This window comes from Nelumbo nucifera, chromosome 7 (assembly GCF_055504915.1).
Source record: "Nelumbo nucifera cultivar China Antique chromosome 7, China Antique-T2T, whole genome shotgun sequence".
NCBI classification, from domain to species: domain Eukaryota; kingdom Viridiplantae; phylum Streptophyta; class Magnoliopsida; order Proteales; family Nelumbonaceae; genus Nelumbo; species Nelumbo nucifera.
The window spans coordinates 49765555-49782860 of NC_142655.1; the positions used below are offsets into that span (position 1 = coordinate 49765555).

A 17306-nucleotide genomic window follows, 5' to 3' on the forward strand; every position below is an offset into this window, starting at 1 on the left:
AGCAGTGTGATGTATGGCAGGACAACTCTTTCAACATATATTGTTCTAGTTCTAAATCTTGTATTCATGATTTCTTGCACAATAAAAATATACCATTCCTTCGCAACAGGTAAACAGTAAATAGCCTTCTCATTTCACATTAGTTGAAAGGCATGACAAAGCAGATTGAATCACACTTTCCAACTTATTTCTCAAGCTGGAAACACTGTTTCTTAATGATCTATATGAACCTATCTCTTCAAAATGGGAATTGGCACATTGTTCCAAGTGAACCTGCCCTTCCAAATACCTTCTAAGACTAGCTTCTGCAATGTTGATAAGACTTAGAGAAGGATGTGTATGCATAAATTTACTAACAATGATTCCTGCTAAAAACTGCTGATTCACTTTCACAAGCTCTGATATGAAACACGGGAACAAAACTCTTCTGAATAGAAGCAAAGCATCATTTTCATTGCTTTTGTTTCTCTCTTTCCATCCACCTTTGATCTGGGATAATTGACTTTCCTGGCAGAGGTGAGAGAAGTGCCCAACTAAATAACAGACATAAGAAAAAGTGGTGCTGTAGCTGGAGTTGTTTGCAATGGTAGATATGGTCCTAGATGATAGAATGAGCACAAAAAGCTCGTAGTCTCCACTTGTCATGTTTGGGATGCCTTCTTTCAACTTAGATTCAACTGTGCTTAAGCATTGCAACCGAATAGCTTCATAAGGTAGTAAAAGCACCATTTTTAGAGCTGCAAAACAATCCATGCTAGAAATTAGCTGGCTCATGCTCCAAGCGCCGTCTTCATCCAGCAAAACACCATTAGATTTTGATATAGACTCGTCCATTAGTTCTAACACATCAGCAAATCGGGACAGCATAACAAGTTTCCTGATTAATTCCATCCAACAGATGTGTAGTGGATGAACAGAAATACCTCTCTCTTTCCTCCCCTCTTTCTCAACTGAATCTTCTTCCTGAAAGCTTTCCCATCCTTCATCCCACCCATCAGTGCTCCAGTTGTTCCCAGCTCCAGATGCTTCACCAGAATCCTCTTCATGTCTACCAATGGTGAAAATCCCGTCCCATTCTCCCAAAATCATTTGCAGAGCATTGACATGGGCTTCTGTTGTTGAAGCTTTGGACAAATTCAAGAAGCAAGATACTGCTGAGTCTATAGTCAAAAGATCATCAGGTGTAATTTCTATGCCTGGTGAAATTGCCTCTGCCAATTGAGTTGATTTAAGAGAAACTAAAGTACTTGTAAACTTGTTTGATACATCTGAATAATTTGGCTCACCTTGATTAGCAGTCTCACTGTTTGCAGTAGTACAGTGCAACTCATCCCACCCTTCCCATGGTTGAACATCAGAAAGGAGCTCTGTAGAAAGACCCTTTAGTTTTCTCCCCATGATGGACTGCATAAGTTCCAGTGCATAAACCCGGACTTGATTCTGCTGCTCCATATTATCGGAGAATGCAACAAGTCTTTCCCAAACTGCATATCTGACACTCTTTAGATCATCTAGATCACCCTCCAACTTACTAAGAGATGACAATAGATGATGTAAATTCTTGTGATCAAGGAATTCAGTGGTCAAGTCAAACAAAAGTGAGTTCAATATGTTTACATAAAGATGAGGAAGTTTCTGAAGAGAATCCAGATTACACACACTATCTGAGCCCAAAGTTGAGCTGGTTAGATACTGTGCCACTGCTTCAGAGAACACAGCAGCAATGGCAACAAATTCACAGCCTGAAACTATCATGGCTCTGCAGAAACTGAAAACCTCAAAAAGGGATACATCTATAAGGCGATGATTGACATAGGAATGAACAGTGGCCCAGCCCTGATCTTCCAAGACTATCTCCTCCATTACCAAGTTTACAAACACTTTTAGACATTTAAACAGACACTCTGGATTGAACTTGGGGATTTCATCCAGAGAACTCTCTTGAGATGCAATCTCCTGCATATCATCAGTCATTCTGATCCAAAAGTTCAAAACCAATATGAGGCAATCAAACCATGCCAAATCACTTGATTGATTCATAGAAGAGCCACTATGAGGAATGCTTAATGTATAGTACCGCCTCATTATGTCCAAAGCATCTGCTTGAGAAAGAGCTCTGATATAAATCCTGCAAACATCATAGTTCTGCTCAAGTTCAATCAAAAAGCTCTGAAAATTGTCAGGCTTATCAAGATGAATATTCATTTCAAGTCTATTCTCCATACTAGTCAACAAACGCAGCACATAGTGTTTGTAAACATCCTGCCATGTCATGAGACACCCTGAATTAGTATACACAGTAGCAAGTGTCTGAACCATTTTTGCCAAAGCTTCAACATTAAATTCATCAATATGATTGTAAATTTCATCTTTGAAGCACTCAAAATTCAAACCACCTAAACCAGCAACATTCTTGAAGTCCAAGTTCTTGATAAAGGAAACCCTCCCACATTCTTGCTCAAGAACCTTGTAAAATTGGCTTAAGCTTACACTAGGGGTATGTGATGAATCATGGTGCATCAGTGACAGGGGCTCTTTGGCTCCATTAATCTGCAAATAGCATTCTGAGAGGATGCTGTATATGTAACCAAGGCGCTGCTTGTTGCGCCCATCAATTGCAGGGTAGACAATGGAGGAAATGGCATTAACAAGATCTGCAGAACATGCTAGTAATTCATCCTTATAATCTGAAATTTCAGATGCAACATCATCATTTGCCCAAACTTCTGAAATAAGTACACAACATAGGAACCGCAGCAAAACCTACAAAAACAAGAAAGAATAATAAAGCTATCAACTGATTAGAATGGGTGCATTACAACACACACAACAGAGAGAGAGCGAGACAGGCAGACAGACTGACCTTGGTGTGATTCAAACCATAAGTATCAGCTAATTTCAGAACATCCTTCAAAATAGTTTTCCTTTCTAGTTTTACTGAATCAATTAGAGAGAAAATAACACTCCCAATGTAATCCAAATCCCCAGAGAGAAAACGTGCAGTTTCCACCCCAGGAATTATTTGCTCTAGTTCCCTTGATCGGTCTGCGATATGCTTCTTCTCCTCCAATTTTGACTTCCATTCTCTCCAGAAGGTTGATTGTTCTTTGTCAATCATGATTATTTCATCTGATTCACAAATGATTTTTTTGGAGCAGGGGGCATGTTAGATTGAGGAAAAAAGAAGAATGCAATCTATTCACAGAATACTTAAGTGTACCATAGGCGTCTACAATTGACACAAAGCAAGAACCAAATAATCTTATGCCACAAAGCAAAATAATGAAGGAATAATAAATCACCTGAACTGAGTGGTGTGTGTTTCTCTTGAAACTTCCCCAGGAGCAATTCTCTTCTCTGAATAGGACCTCTACACTCAACACTGGCATTGTGTAAAGAACTATATACCATTCCCATGTTCATGATGCTACAGATTTCATGGTATTTTTCCCTGCTTCTCAATTGCTCCTCTATTATTTCCACTCCATTAAATGCATCTACGAGATTTAAAAGGAAGGAGCAGCCTAGAATATCTTCATCCTCAGTAAATGGCGGTTCCATTACTGATTTTGCTAGAGAGCCAATTAGATTGTCACTGGGGGCAATATTATTCCTTGCCAACCACGACAGAATACACACCACAGCTTGTGTTCTCACGCTGATATACTGCTTTGCATCAGGATTTTTTGCACTAGGAATACTTGTTTTCCCATACTCCACCCCTCTACTCAATTCCAGCAGCCATGGGAGTTGCAGAGCAGCAAAAGATAGGATTTTTCCATTTTCTCTCAAAAAAGAATCCCAATTTGTCCATTCCTTAATAGGCAACTCCTTTGCAACAGTAGAAAGCATGTTTTTGATACTTCTAAAATGAACCTCATTATTAGTATGTTCTACCACTCCAGAACAGTTTCTTAGATCCACTTTGTCCTCGGTATTGTGGGCTGAAACTGAACTGATTGAAGAATCTTGGATAGAGACATCTTGAGGATTTGTCCCTGTCAAAATTATTAATGATTCACATTGACTTTGGATATCTAGATCTTTCCATGCATGTAGAAGCTCACCAACTGATTGCTCATCACAATGGCTCAAAGCAAAACCTAATAGCTGCCTCCGAGAACTTATTTCCATATTTTCAAGTACTGGGCCTCTTGCTATTGCAGCACACAAGTCCCAAATTGCTCCATGTCCTGTTCTAGCCAAGACAAGGCAGAGATCAAAGGCCAGTTGCAGATCACCAGCAACTGCAGCTTCCCTTGCCACGGCTTCTTGCACTGCTGCTATCTGATCCTGGGATCTCAAACCAAGAAGCTTAGCAATTTCAATAAGTTCATCTACATTAAGATATGCTCCACTCTGGCTTGTAATTGCCATCTTAATGATCTCCATTTTGTTGCTTATTTGCTTAAACTGCATTGGTAGAAGAGTCACTCCAAGATTTGGAAGTTTAATGGTTAGTGCATCTATGATATCAGCCTCTTCTTTAACGGCTTTGCTACTTGGAAAGATGCTTAAACACTCTTTAGCTTTCCAAATCTACATGTGGAAGAAAATTTAAATGTAAGTACCAAATGCAACAAAATTTATTTTCAGATTTATTGGAAATTAAAAGAAGAATATAAAAATATTGATCAGAGAAAATAATACTAATTGGATTTTGAGATCACATAAAGGGAGAAGTGACAAGAAAATGTAAAAACTGTATGAATCAATTATGTCCATTATCCCTCTATAATTGAAATCTAAATATGCCGATGCTAGATTAATAGTGTGAAAACAAATGATGTATATGTGTGTTTATCAAAAAAAAACAATGATGCATGTATGTGGCACACATAGAAAAACACCAGGCCATACAGAGGAGACCATGAACAGCAATGTACAATGGTGCTGGAAACCAGCCCTTTTTAACCCTCATAGATGATGCAGGTCTTGATACACATTGCAAGTCAAATGTCTCAGTTATGTACTATTTTCAGACAAGTAATCTAGAAAAAATCATAATGGGGAAAGGGCAAAGCACCTTTACAGTGAAGCAACCTCAAAAACCACAATGTCATTCTTTTTAAAAATAAAATCCATCCTATGAAGACCCACAGTCCTTGAGAAGTGAAGCAACATTATCTTGGTTTTTTCATACTTTCCTTGCATCTGAAGATCATCGAATGAGTTAGCAGATTCCTTGACCAGAAGAGGCATGGGGAGTGAATTGTATTCAGATATGGTCCTCCCTTTATAACTTTTCTGTTTTTCTTTAGTGTTGTCATTTTTTGGGGGGATGAATAGTGACTAGCCAGGGTATGCTTTTCTATGTGTTTTCCATCTCTTTGTACTTTATCTTATTAAATTTTTTTGACCCATTTGTTTTTATCAGAGGACCATTATGCAATACTGGTTCCAGCAATCCGGTGTCTTGTGAAGGATAAACAGCATATGGACTTTTGCCATTTTTGCACAAAGTCACTGCTCTTGGATTCAATCCCATGTTCTCATACTTGAAAACCAATTTTTTTACCACTGCACAATCAACGGCACCAGTTTGTTTCTATCAAGAAAAAAAATTAAATGGTCATACTTACTTTCCTTATGCAGTGTATGCATATCCATTTGGTGATTTGAATTTTTGTCTCATTAACCAGAAAACATGACTAAGGCCTAAGGGGATATTTTATGACTGTTGGAAAGGTTGTGAAAGCATAAGGTAGAAAAGATTCCAAATTTAAAATGGCTTACATTTTAGGTCTGGCACCTGTGGTCATAAATGTAAGTTCCTTTCAGACCATAAAATCCAGCAGATGGAAAAATGGAACATAAACCATAGAAAATTTCCTCTTACTGAAACACGTAGTTGTCCATGCACTGAATAAGCTTTAAAGGTCTCCAGGGTCAACCCATTGCAACCCAAACAACTTATGTTGAGCATTAAGTCAATATTATCTGTGTTCTCATGATAATAAAGCACTTGATTAATCTGATTTGCTTAAGTCTTGCAATTAAGCTAAACTGGCAAAGTGCAATTGTATCTCATGAAAAGCAAGACAAATTCATGGTTGGTGGACAAGCCTTGGCCCTTGGAGTTTGATTCATACGTGGAATATTCCACAGTTTCCACTTCACTCAAGGCCAGGAAGAAAGAGAATGAACAAGGTTTCAAGCAAGACGGCTGCACAAGTTGAAGACAATGTATTTTCTAGGAAACTTTTGTAAACAGTTCATTCACTTTTACTTAGGCTCAAATACACTTAATTAATCATTTAAAAATGGTTAACTTTATTCAGAATGGTTGAGATTGATTAAATCTTTTTTCCATTTGGACCTAATGTGGCTTACAAAGGTTTTAAAAATTATTTGGGAAAGTCAGAACATCAGAAAACTTGACAAATAGTCCAATTAGGGGACATCCCCAAATATTGAATGGACGACATAGTCATTCGAAAACATTCCCAAAGATGTCCCCGGAGTGACCTCTATTTTTACTATTTGTTTTTAGACCGTTTTCAAACCATTTGGACCACAACTGATGTTGATGTAGGGAGCTTTGCCTGAAATCATTACTTTAATATATATATATATATATATATAAGATTGGTCTAAATCAGTGTTCAAAAGAAAAAAGATTAAAACTTCGAAAGTAAGTTTTAGAACTTTTGGAGAAGAATACAAAAAGAAGAAAAGAGAATACAAAGTTTTTACTGAAGCTTTATTTGGCTAATCGCTTTTCCAGACCAAGCTTTATTGGAAGAGTACCTTCTCACTGAACTTAACTTTGTTTATTTCAGTGTCTTAAATGGCATGGGAGGCGTACACCTGGAGGTGTGCCTCCAGGCGAGGCGCTCCCAAAACGCCCTGAGGCGTATGCCAGAGGCGCTAACACCTCTTGCGCTTTTTTCATGAGGCGTGCTAGAGGCGTACGCCTCATGCACATCTGATATAAAAAGAAAAAAAAAAGAAAAAAGAAAAAAAAAAGAAAGGAAAGGAAAGGGAAGGGAAGGGAAGGAAGCCCCTAGCCCAGCCATTAGACTCAGAAAAAGGCAAAAAGTGCAAAATTTTAAAAAGGCGCATGCTTGGGCTGAGGTGCAAGGTGCATCAGGCGCACGCCTAGGTGCACCAGGTGTGCGCCTTTTGAAAGGGGTGCGCCTAGGACCTGAACGAGGCGCATACCCCAAAATGCGCCTCGCCTGTGCGCCTAGGACCTGGACGAGGCGCATACCCCAAAATGCGCCTCGCCTGTGCGCCTAGGCGCGCCTTTTAAATCACTGGCAGAGAAAAGGGGTTCTTACCTAACTTGCTTGTGATTTATCTGAAGAGTCCCAAGTTCATACTTGAAGGAAAGGTTACAGACCTGAGATTAAATTTATTCCTTCAAAATTAAGCTAAAAACAGAACACAACTGATTTATACTTGCTATGTTAATTGAGCACTTGTTCTTATGAAAAAGTTGTAATAGTTTGTGTTTGTATTGGCATTATCTTTGTTAAGGATTTGTAAATAGTAGTTATATCCTCTACCCTTAAGTTGTTAGTTTATTTGGTGGATTGGCACTATATCAACTAGTCATAGTGTGGCCATCACCATATCAACAAACAGGGGTGTGACTAGCACCATAGCAACGAGCTGGGGTGTGGCTAACACCATATCAATTAGCTAAGTGTGGCTAGCACTGTATCAACTAGCCAAAGTGTGACTAGCACTCTATCAACCAATCATTGTAAGGGTTTGACTAGTACCTTTAAACTAGTTGGGTTAATAGATTAAAATTCCTAAGCTTGACTTGGGGAGTGGATGTAGGCCTGAGATTGGCTGAACCACTATAAATTTTGGTGTCTTGTGTGCCCTCTTCTCTTCGTATCTTTTATACACTTTGCTCTTACTTGAATACACTTATTGGACACACATTGACACATTGGTTAAACTTGCAAGAAGCTGGTTTAGCACAAAATTGAATACTCAAGTTGTTCTTGTTAATTGCAATCTATTTATTCATTTGAATAATTATTGTGAGTTGAGTATTCATTGAAATATTAATCGGCTTAGTGCAAAAAATTATAATATTCTTGCATCAACAGGAAATATTCTGTTTATAATATTAATTGGCTTAATTGCAATCTATTTATAATATTCTGTTTTCAGCCCCTGTTTTGGAAATTATCAAACACAATTTTAAGGTTCACTTGTTATAATCTTTACTTTTGGATGTCATTACAATATTAGTTTCTTAGTTTTCTTAAATTATCCAATCTATTCTTAAGATTTTTTATAAACTTAATTAATATGACATGACGTTGACAACAGGGAACAGGTCAACTCATACAATTAAACTGCTGACTATCAAAGAGCCTTTTTTTCTATTTTATGGACACTGCAGGCCTTAAAAAATCGATGGATAGGACAAATATTGCAGACGCAATCTTCCACTGCAATAGGATGTACTATCACAGCCTCTTGGCAGCCACCAGTGGGAGACCAACCTAAGTTGAATTTTGATGGTTCTACCTTGGGCAATGCTGAACCATCAGGTATCAGAGGGGCTTTTAGGGATGAAATTGGGAGAATCTTAGCCATTCAGGTCCAATAGGAAATGGTTTTTCTAACAGATGAATTGTTGGTAGTCTAAAATGGCCTCCATCTTGGAAGATCTCTAAACCACAGCAATTTGGTGGCTGAAAGGAATAGTAGTGGAATGGCTAGAAGGAAGAAACAAAAAACCTTCACCATACAGACACAAAATGAAGGAAGTAAAAATCCTGTCAAGTGGAATGGTATGCAACTTCATTTTGGTTCCAAGGACAGCCAATGGATTAGCACTGGCCAAGAACAGCAGGGTTTATAGGGAAGAAACTTTCTAGTGACGATTGTAAATACTGAAATGTAAAAACATAAGAGAGGGTTACGCAGCCTCTGGTAGATTTTTAAGTGGATTATTTGGCAATTTAGTATATTTGTAATCTATTTCCCTCAGTAATTTAGTTTACAGTTACCAATTAAAAGAAAAATATGGCAGAAATATGGATACTCACTTCTGTACAGGCAAGACTTGAAGCTGAGAAAAAATAGTCCTTTGCAGCTTGAATAACAAGACTTTCTGCCCTCTCTGTTGCTAAAGCAACTGTACCAGTTCCCTTTAAATAATTCCTTGCAAGAGAAAATTTCCCAGCTTTTAGCAGTCCCCTACAGAATTCTGTCAACAAATACTCAATGTCTAGAAAAGGAAATGCCTTTTCTTGAAAGCATTGCATATCACGCCACATGTTTGCCCAGTCATTATCTGATCGGCCAGGATGACGACGGCCAAATTTTGAGAGAATAAGACGAAGTATCTGTTTCACACACTTTTCATCCGAAGAAGCTTCTAGGAAAAAACTCATTGGTTTTGGGACCTGTGAGTGAAGAAAAATACTTAATATTGAGGCCTATCCCTCCTCGTGGATGAATGATACTGAGAATGTTCTAAGCATTAAATTGAGCAATTCAAAGTTGGTCATCACATTACATATTTGCAATTACATCACATAAAGCATGAACTCCATAATAATTGAATTTACATATCAACGATCAAAGCTATTTTGATAAATTCAACGCAGAACATAAATATCAAACTACCAAACAAGGAACAGAAAAGCTACATAACAGACAAATCAAAACTCCAAAACTACTATCTACATTAACAATGGTCTCAATTTAGCAGAAGAATCCCTTTTAATTGGAGGCCTAAGAAAATCCTATTGAATATGAGAAGTGTGTATTCATGAGCTTGCAGCAGGAAGTGCACACCAGATGATTTGGAATGCTATCCCTTGCAATAACTTTTTTTTTTTAATTTCCTTCATAGGATGCTAGTTAGTTATTACATCCACCAGACAAATGCAGCACAACAAATATAGAGAACAGTTATTGCATCCACTTGACAATATGACAAGAAGCTGAACAATGGAATCTTTATGATCTAGTGTCATAAACCACCAAATTATAATATAGGGGTGTAACTAAAATTGGGCTGGCCCAAACTTTGGCCAGACTGAACCTAAATGTAACAAAGTTGAGTTCAGCATGCACCTGAATCTTGGCCTGAAATAGAGTTCTAGCTGACCTCAGCCAAATATTATAGTTTTTTCCTTTACAAACAATTGTTTGATAATATTAGATAGATTAGTCAAAACAAATATCTACTATATTGCCTAAAAATAAAAGAACTGAGAAACATAAAAACAAAGCATGCATCAATGTCAGACATTGAATAAAATACCATCTTCACCTCCTAACCCCCTTCCCAACCCAAGAGACAACATGCATGGGGTACTCTATGATTGCATACAGATAGATACCATTTGCATGACCATTTGCATGTAGGAATAACTACTGAAAAAAGGATCCGATCTCAACAACTGTTTGAATTCATTTAAGAGAGTTACATATGATTATGTTCTGTTGTTGCCAAAAGCAGCTGGAGAACCAGAGGTTTGTTTGGCTGTTAATGTGGTATTGCTTATTGAAATGGATTACACTAAGAGGTTATTCAGTGTGACCTCTTCCATTACCTTAGTTTAATAACCAATGACAAGGGATAGATTGAGGATGCTACCCATAGAATTAGAGCAGGATGGGCAAAACGGAAAGGTGCATCTAGAGTCTTATGTGATAGTCAAACACCACTTTGGCTAAAAGAAAAATTTTATAAAACAGTTGGAAACAACCTCTTTGTATGTGTAGGGGTGATGCATACATTTGTCCCTCCCCAACCCTGAATTGGCAGGAGCCTCGTGCACTGGGCTGCCCTTTGTAAGGCCAACAATGCTATATGGAGCAGAATGATAGGCAATCAAGAAACAGAATATCTAAAAAATAAGTGGTAGAAATGCAAATGTTGAGATGGATGAGTGGGAAAACAATGAAGAATAGGATTAAAAATGAACTCATTCAAAGGTACCTGGGAGTAGCTCCAGTAGGTGATAAAATGAGGGAAAGTAGACTACAATGGTTTGGTTACATATAGAGAAGGAGCCACACCTTAAATATAAGCCCAAGCCTGGGCTTAAATGGGCCAATGCCAGGCTGGGCCAGGCTTTTGAGCCTATGACTAAATACATTATATTAAATGCATTTGGTAAAGGAAAACTAGTCTTCCATTGGTTTCCTCGAAGGAGCAGTTGGTAGATGTTAGGTTAGCTCACTTAATATATAATAAGAAGAGTGAGCACCTCCATCCATTTTTTGACTCAAAACTTTTGTCTTTTTTCTTCTTTTCTCTTGCTCCCCTTCCTTCCCAACTGAATTACTGCAGGAAACACAATACTAAGGCACCACATCTTTTTTTTCGAGAAAAGGTAGAGTGTGATTGTATTAATAAAAGGTCCTGTGTACATTGAGAAGCTGTACAAAATGAAGGACCTCAAAAGAAGGCCGTCCTCAAAAAAAGTATAATCAGAACTACTATCTCTAAAATCAGTATGTAAAGACATCCAACTTTTCAAAACCTCTATTGCCAAGTTAATGACCTCGGCTTCAGTAGAAAATTTTATTTTCAAAAATCCTATTGTTCCTTTCTGACCACACAGTCCACAGCACTGCCATAAGGATGAAAGTCCAGCATAACTTTCCTTTCTTAGACAGCCCCTAAATATGCCATTCCTCTAACAGACCTCTAACTGAGGCTGGCATGCACCATCTTAGATTCAGGGATTTGAAGTGAGACCAAACTGCAGAACTAACCTTGCAATGAAGGAAGAGATGCCCAGATGATTCTACTTGCACATTGCAAAAACAGCACCTCCAATCTGACAAAATAAGACCTTTTTTCAGTAACATTTCTTTGGACAAACACCTCTCCAGAGCTGCCACCCATACAAAAAATTTGACTTTTGGAGAAGCCAAATTCCCCCCAAATGGCTTGACTAGGAAAAGGGACTTCAGACCTCCCCACTACAAAATTGTAGAAGGATTTGACTGAGAATTCTCCTGATTTTGACCATTTCCAAACTCTTGAGTCTTGCATCTGGACATTTAGTTGTTGGTCTTGTAACAGATTAAGAAACTCTGCCACCTGCTGAATTTCCCAGTCATTAAAACTTCTCCTAAAGGGAGGAACCCAGCATAGCCTGCCTTCCTGAAACAACAAAGAATCAGCCACTAAAGCCTCCTTATCTACAGCCACATTATACAAGGCCGGGAGCAACTCTTTTAGAGTGCAGTCACCAGCCCACTGGTCTAATCAGAACCTGGTTTTTCTTCCATCTCCCACTTTAAATTTGATGCACCTGCTGAACTACCTATAAGCCTACAAACTCCTTTCCACACCCCACAACCGTAAGTACTGGGGAGAATAACAGCATCCCACCCATTGTTCCTCAAGCCATATTTCTCCTCAATCACCTTCCTCCAGAGTTTGTTTGGTTCAGTTGAGAACCTCCACAGCCAACTTCCCAATGGGGAATGGTTGAAAAACTTTAGGTTTCTTATTCCCAACCCACCCTGTGACTGGGGCTTGCAGATTTGCTCCCAGCTCACCAAATGGTACTTGTGGGAATCTTTCCAGCCTTTCCAAAGAAAATTTCTCATCTTTTTTTTCCTTTTCCTTTGCTACCTCTGAAGGAATGGGAAAGAGGCTCATAAAGTTCGGAGGCTACTATGTACACTTTTGATGAGTGTGGCCTTGCCACACCATAAGAGAGACATCTTGCCTTCCACAAAGCCAATTTTTGGTCCATTCTTCCTAGGACTGGGTTCCAAAAATTGCTTTAAAGATGCATTTGGCACCAAGGGGCAAACCCAAATAAATTGTCCACTTTGCAGCCCAATAGATCAGCCAAACTATGAATGTTAGGCACCTCTCCATGAGCGAATAGTTCACTTTTTGCTAAATTCACCTTCAGCCCTGAAATTATCTCAAACCAAAATAGCAAATATTTCAGATCAAGGATTTGGTCACCTGAAGCACTGCAGAAAAGGAGTGTCATCTGCATATTGTAGGATGGGGATTTTTGTTCCAGTAGAACTTACTTCAAATCCTTCTAAGAGATTCAGATCTGAGGCCCTGCCCACCAACTTGCTGAGACCTTCCATCACCAATAGAAAGAGCAAAGATGATAGAGGGTCACCTTGTCTCAACCCTCTTGAGCTGTTGAAACTTCTTTTTGTTGACCCATTTAGCAAGATTGAGAACCTTGGAGTGGAAATGCAGAATTCTATTCAGTTTCTCCACTTATATCCAAAATGCATTCTTTCTAAAAAAGCCCAATTTACATGATCATAGGCTTTTTCTAAGTCTAATTTGCACACCAGCACTGATTTTCCACTTCTTTTTCTTGAGTCAATTAACCCATTGGCTATAAGAACTCCATCATGGATTTTTGTTATGGACAAAAGCACCTTGGTAGATAGAAATCAAAGAGTCCATCACTCCTCTTAGCCTAGTTGCTGGATTTTAGCTAAGATTTTGTACACACTACCAATCAAACTTATTGGCCTGAAATCTTTTAACTCTTGAGCTCCAGTTTTCTTAGGTATTAGAGATAAGAAAGCCACATTTAGACTTCTCTCTGGAGCAGTTAACTCATGAAACTCTTCTAACACCTTTAGCAGATCTGATTTAATTAGCTCCCGGAACTTCTTAAAGAAAAGGATAGAAAACCCATCTGGCCCCAGGGCCTTTTCCCCTTCCAAGCTGCCAATGGCCTCCTTAACCTCCTCTTCAGAGAAGGGTTTTCTAACTCCAAAGCCTGCTGATCTGAGAGCAAACTAAACTGTAGACCATTCAGCTTTGGCCTATTCCTACAAGGGTCACTGATGAGATTTTTAAAGTAGCTTTCAAAGGCTTCAGCAATGTCCTTCTCTTGAATCACAGTCCTATCTCCCAACTCCAGATGATTTATGGAGTTGACTCTTCTTCTAGCATTGGCTAATTTGTGAAAGAAAGCTGTATTACTACCACCAGCTTTCAGCCATATTGCCCTTGCTTGCCCTTTGCCTCCATCTGATTTCATTTTGGTAGGTTAAGGAATAATAGTCTTTTTGCCCCTGCCCTTTTCCTCCTATTAGCTTTGTCTAGAGGACCTGCTTCCTCCTAAGCATCTAGATCTACAATTAAACCCATTCACTATTTCCTTCTGCCAGAACTTTAATTTAAACTTCAGCCATTGAAGTTTTTTGAAGAAAACATGGCTGGTTGTGCCTTCAAAGGAGGCTTCAGCTCACCACTACTGAATATTTGACCCCATTTCCTCTGAGTCTAGCCAACAGTGGTCAAGTCTAAAAGGAGAAGGGTTTTTCCTTAAACCACCTGTGTCTAACAGAATTGGAATATAATCAGAAACAGCCCTTAGAAGAGCTTACTGCTTTGAGTTGGGAAAGCATCTTCCCATTCCAGAGAAATCAAGAGCCTATCTAACCTTACAAGAGATGGAATTTCTTGATTAATGGTCCATGTGTATTTTGCACCAGACAGTAGCATATTAATTAAATCCCAACTTTGGAAAAATTCTTTAAACACCTTCATGTCTCTATTAACCCTTGTGCAGCCCTTCTTGTCTTCCGGATTGATAATGGCATTGAAGTCCCCCAATCACCCATGGTCCTCCCCAAGCTCTTCTAACGAAATTTAGTTCTTCCCAAAAAACATCTTTCAGACTTGAGTCCACTATACACCTTGTTACCACTATTTGTTGGTTGTTTTTTTTTTTTTTTTGAGCAAAGGTAAAGTATAATCATATTGATGTAAAGGTCCTTTGTACAAAGAGTAGATGTACACACCAAAACAGGACCTCAAAAAAAAGGTCATCCTCAAAAAATTACAATCAGATGTAACCTCTTTGAATTCAGTATGTATAGACAACCAACTCCTAACACAACCTAAAGCCAAATTGATGACTTCTGCTTCAGTAGAGGTTATAAGATCAAAGACCCTGTTGTTCCTTTCTGTCCAAACCACCCACATAATTGCTAAGGCGATAGAAGGCCAACAAATCTTTCCTTTCTTAGTCATCCCTCAGATCTGCCTTAGATCTTTCCTTTCTTTAACTGAAGCTGGCATACACCAGCTTAACCTCAGATTGCTTAAGAAGTGGCTCCAGATTGTAGAGAACACTGACGTGGGCCCCACGGCTGTGGTCCCCACTGTGTTCGTATGACAGCACATGTAACCTTTGTTAGTTATGTCAGTGTTAGTTGGTAGTTATCTTAGACAGCTTGTTATTTCAGTTTATTATTTGTTTTATTTGCCATGTAAGCATTAAGGGCAATTCTGCCCTTTCCTACATTTAGTGAACATAACCTATAAATATTGAGAGAGTGGCGGCGGCAGATTCATTCGATCTGTCCCTCCTTTCAAAACCCTTGTGTACTTCTGCTTTCTTCTCCTTTCTTCTCCTTTCTTCTCCTTTCTTCTCCCTCTTTCTTCTACTTTTCTCAATCCGAAATCTTTTGGAATTCAAGACTGACTGTAGTCTTGATCGACTACTTGGTAGCAGAGCCTATCTAGGGTTTCTCAAGTGAGCCTAGTCCAGCCGACCACATGAGAGCTGTCTAGGGCTGGAAGCTTACAAAGGACTGTTCGTTGGCTGATTCTTGGAGGTTACCAGAAAAGTTTAGCAGCTGTCCGAAGACTTGTTGAGGCTTGGAGAGTGTTTTGGTAATCAGGAAGAATGAGAGAAGGTTAGGGTTCAGGCCACGATTGAAGGTAGCGATCAGAGTTTTCTGGGTAAGTCTTTATTTTTCCCTTGAGATTGCTGTCAGTCAAGATAGGTTGGACCTATCTAGGAGGAGCGGCTGAACTCTCCTATTTTTTCTCAGAGGTGATCAGTTTTTAGGGTTTGTCATTAACCCTACGGCTAGACTTGACTGTGAATTCTTTTGGAAGGTGCGGCTGAGCACTGTTTATGTTTTCACAAAGGTTCTCCTAACCCTATGATTAAAACCCTAATTCTGCTTCAGCATTACAGATTGCTTTCTAAGTGGTTTTCAGACCTGTTTTGGCTTCCGAGCCTGTTTTGGGGGTGAGAACTGTTATCGGACTGCTTATATTCTGATTGCCGATTGGTTTCAGATCAGATCTGAACTGATTTCATACAGATTTCTTATTGTGATCAGTTGTTTAAGTGCTGTTTTCTATTGCAATAACCCTAATAGTTCTTAACTACTGATTCTTAACCAAGAATGGAGTTCAAAAATCAGGGAGGTGTTTTTGGGAACAGCAGTTCTGGTAGTATGTCTGAGACTGCGTTTCAAATTACAACTATGAGATTTGATAGATCCAATTACATGGAATGGGCCCAATCAGCCATGATGGCTATTGGGGGAAGGGGAAAACTTAGCTACCTATTGGGAGATGTGAAAGAACCTTCCAAGGAGGACCCAATGTATACCAAGTGGGTCTAGGAGAACTACTTGGTTATGACATGGCTGTGCAACTCTATGCAGCCACATATCAGCCGAAATTACTTGTGGGCAAAGACAGCCAAGGAGATATGGGATGTCATGAAAGAGACCTACTCCCAACCCCTTAATATTGCTAGAGCCTATGAACTGAAGTGTGAGGTGAATAACCTTAAACAAGGAGAGAACCCAGTCTCTGTTTATTTCTCTACCTTGAAATCTCTGTAGCATGAAATTGACCATCTGGAGACTCTTGAGTGGGAAAGTCCAAAAGATGCACAAACCCATAGAAAGCAAGTCGAGACCAATAGGGTGTTTGAATTTCTGGCTGGCCTGAATTCAGATTATGACATTGTGAGACAGAAGATACTGACAAGAGACAGTGTGGCCCTATCTCAAGCCTACTCCCTGGTGCATAGTGAAGAGACCAGGAGAAAGGTTATGATGCAACATCAGCCCTTCCCACCAGCCCTGGCAGCAGTTAAACCTAAGTCTAGGGGTGATATAGAAAGGGACATGAAGAAGGAAGATAAACGAGATCTAGTATGTGAACATTGCAAGAAACCCAAGCATACGAAAGATACATGTTGGAAGCTGCACCCTCCTTTAGTCCAAGCAAAACTGAGGAATAAAAGGGGTAATGCTCATATGGCTATGAATACTGATTCTGCATCCTTGTCGAGCACAAAAGGCACGCCCCTAGATACCTTAGCTACTGTTCAGGCTGCCCTAACACAGTTGGAAAAGGAGGTTGGAATTCAGCTCAATCATCTCAGTCACCATCAGCCCCTGCCACATCAGCATTTGCTCATTCAGGTACTCGGGCCTCAACTTACCATGCTTCAGCTCCAGGTAACACTGAACATTGTTGGGTAATAGACTCAGGTGCATCTGACCATATGACTAGCTTGCCATCACTGTTCACTACTTATCACTTATCT

The 17306-nt window shown here is 39.2% G+C and overlaps 1 protein-coding gene across 3 annotated transcripts in view; it reads right to left on the reverse strand.

The window, feature by feature from the left end:
• Positions 1-12: 12 nt before the first annotated feature.
• Positions 13-17306, reverse strand: part of LOC104608113 (neuroblastoma-amplified sequence protein) — a 67339-nt gene continuing 50045 nt past the window's right edge. For all 3 annotated transcript variants that reach the window (XM_010273997.3, XM_010273996.3, XM_010273998.3), the window contains 4 exons: positions 9021-9380; positions 3303-4539; positions 2864-3129; positions 13-2763 (listed from right to left, as the gene is read on the reverse strand). In XM_010273997.3, the coding sequence (XP_010272299.1) occupies positions 130-2763; positions 2864-3129; positions 3303-4539; positions 9021-9380 (4497 nt within the window). In that variant the 3' untranslated portion in view covers positions 13-129. The remainder of the gene's footprint in view (positions 2764-2863; positions 3130-3302; positions 4540-9020; positions 9381-17306) is intronic.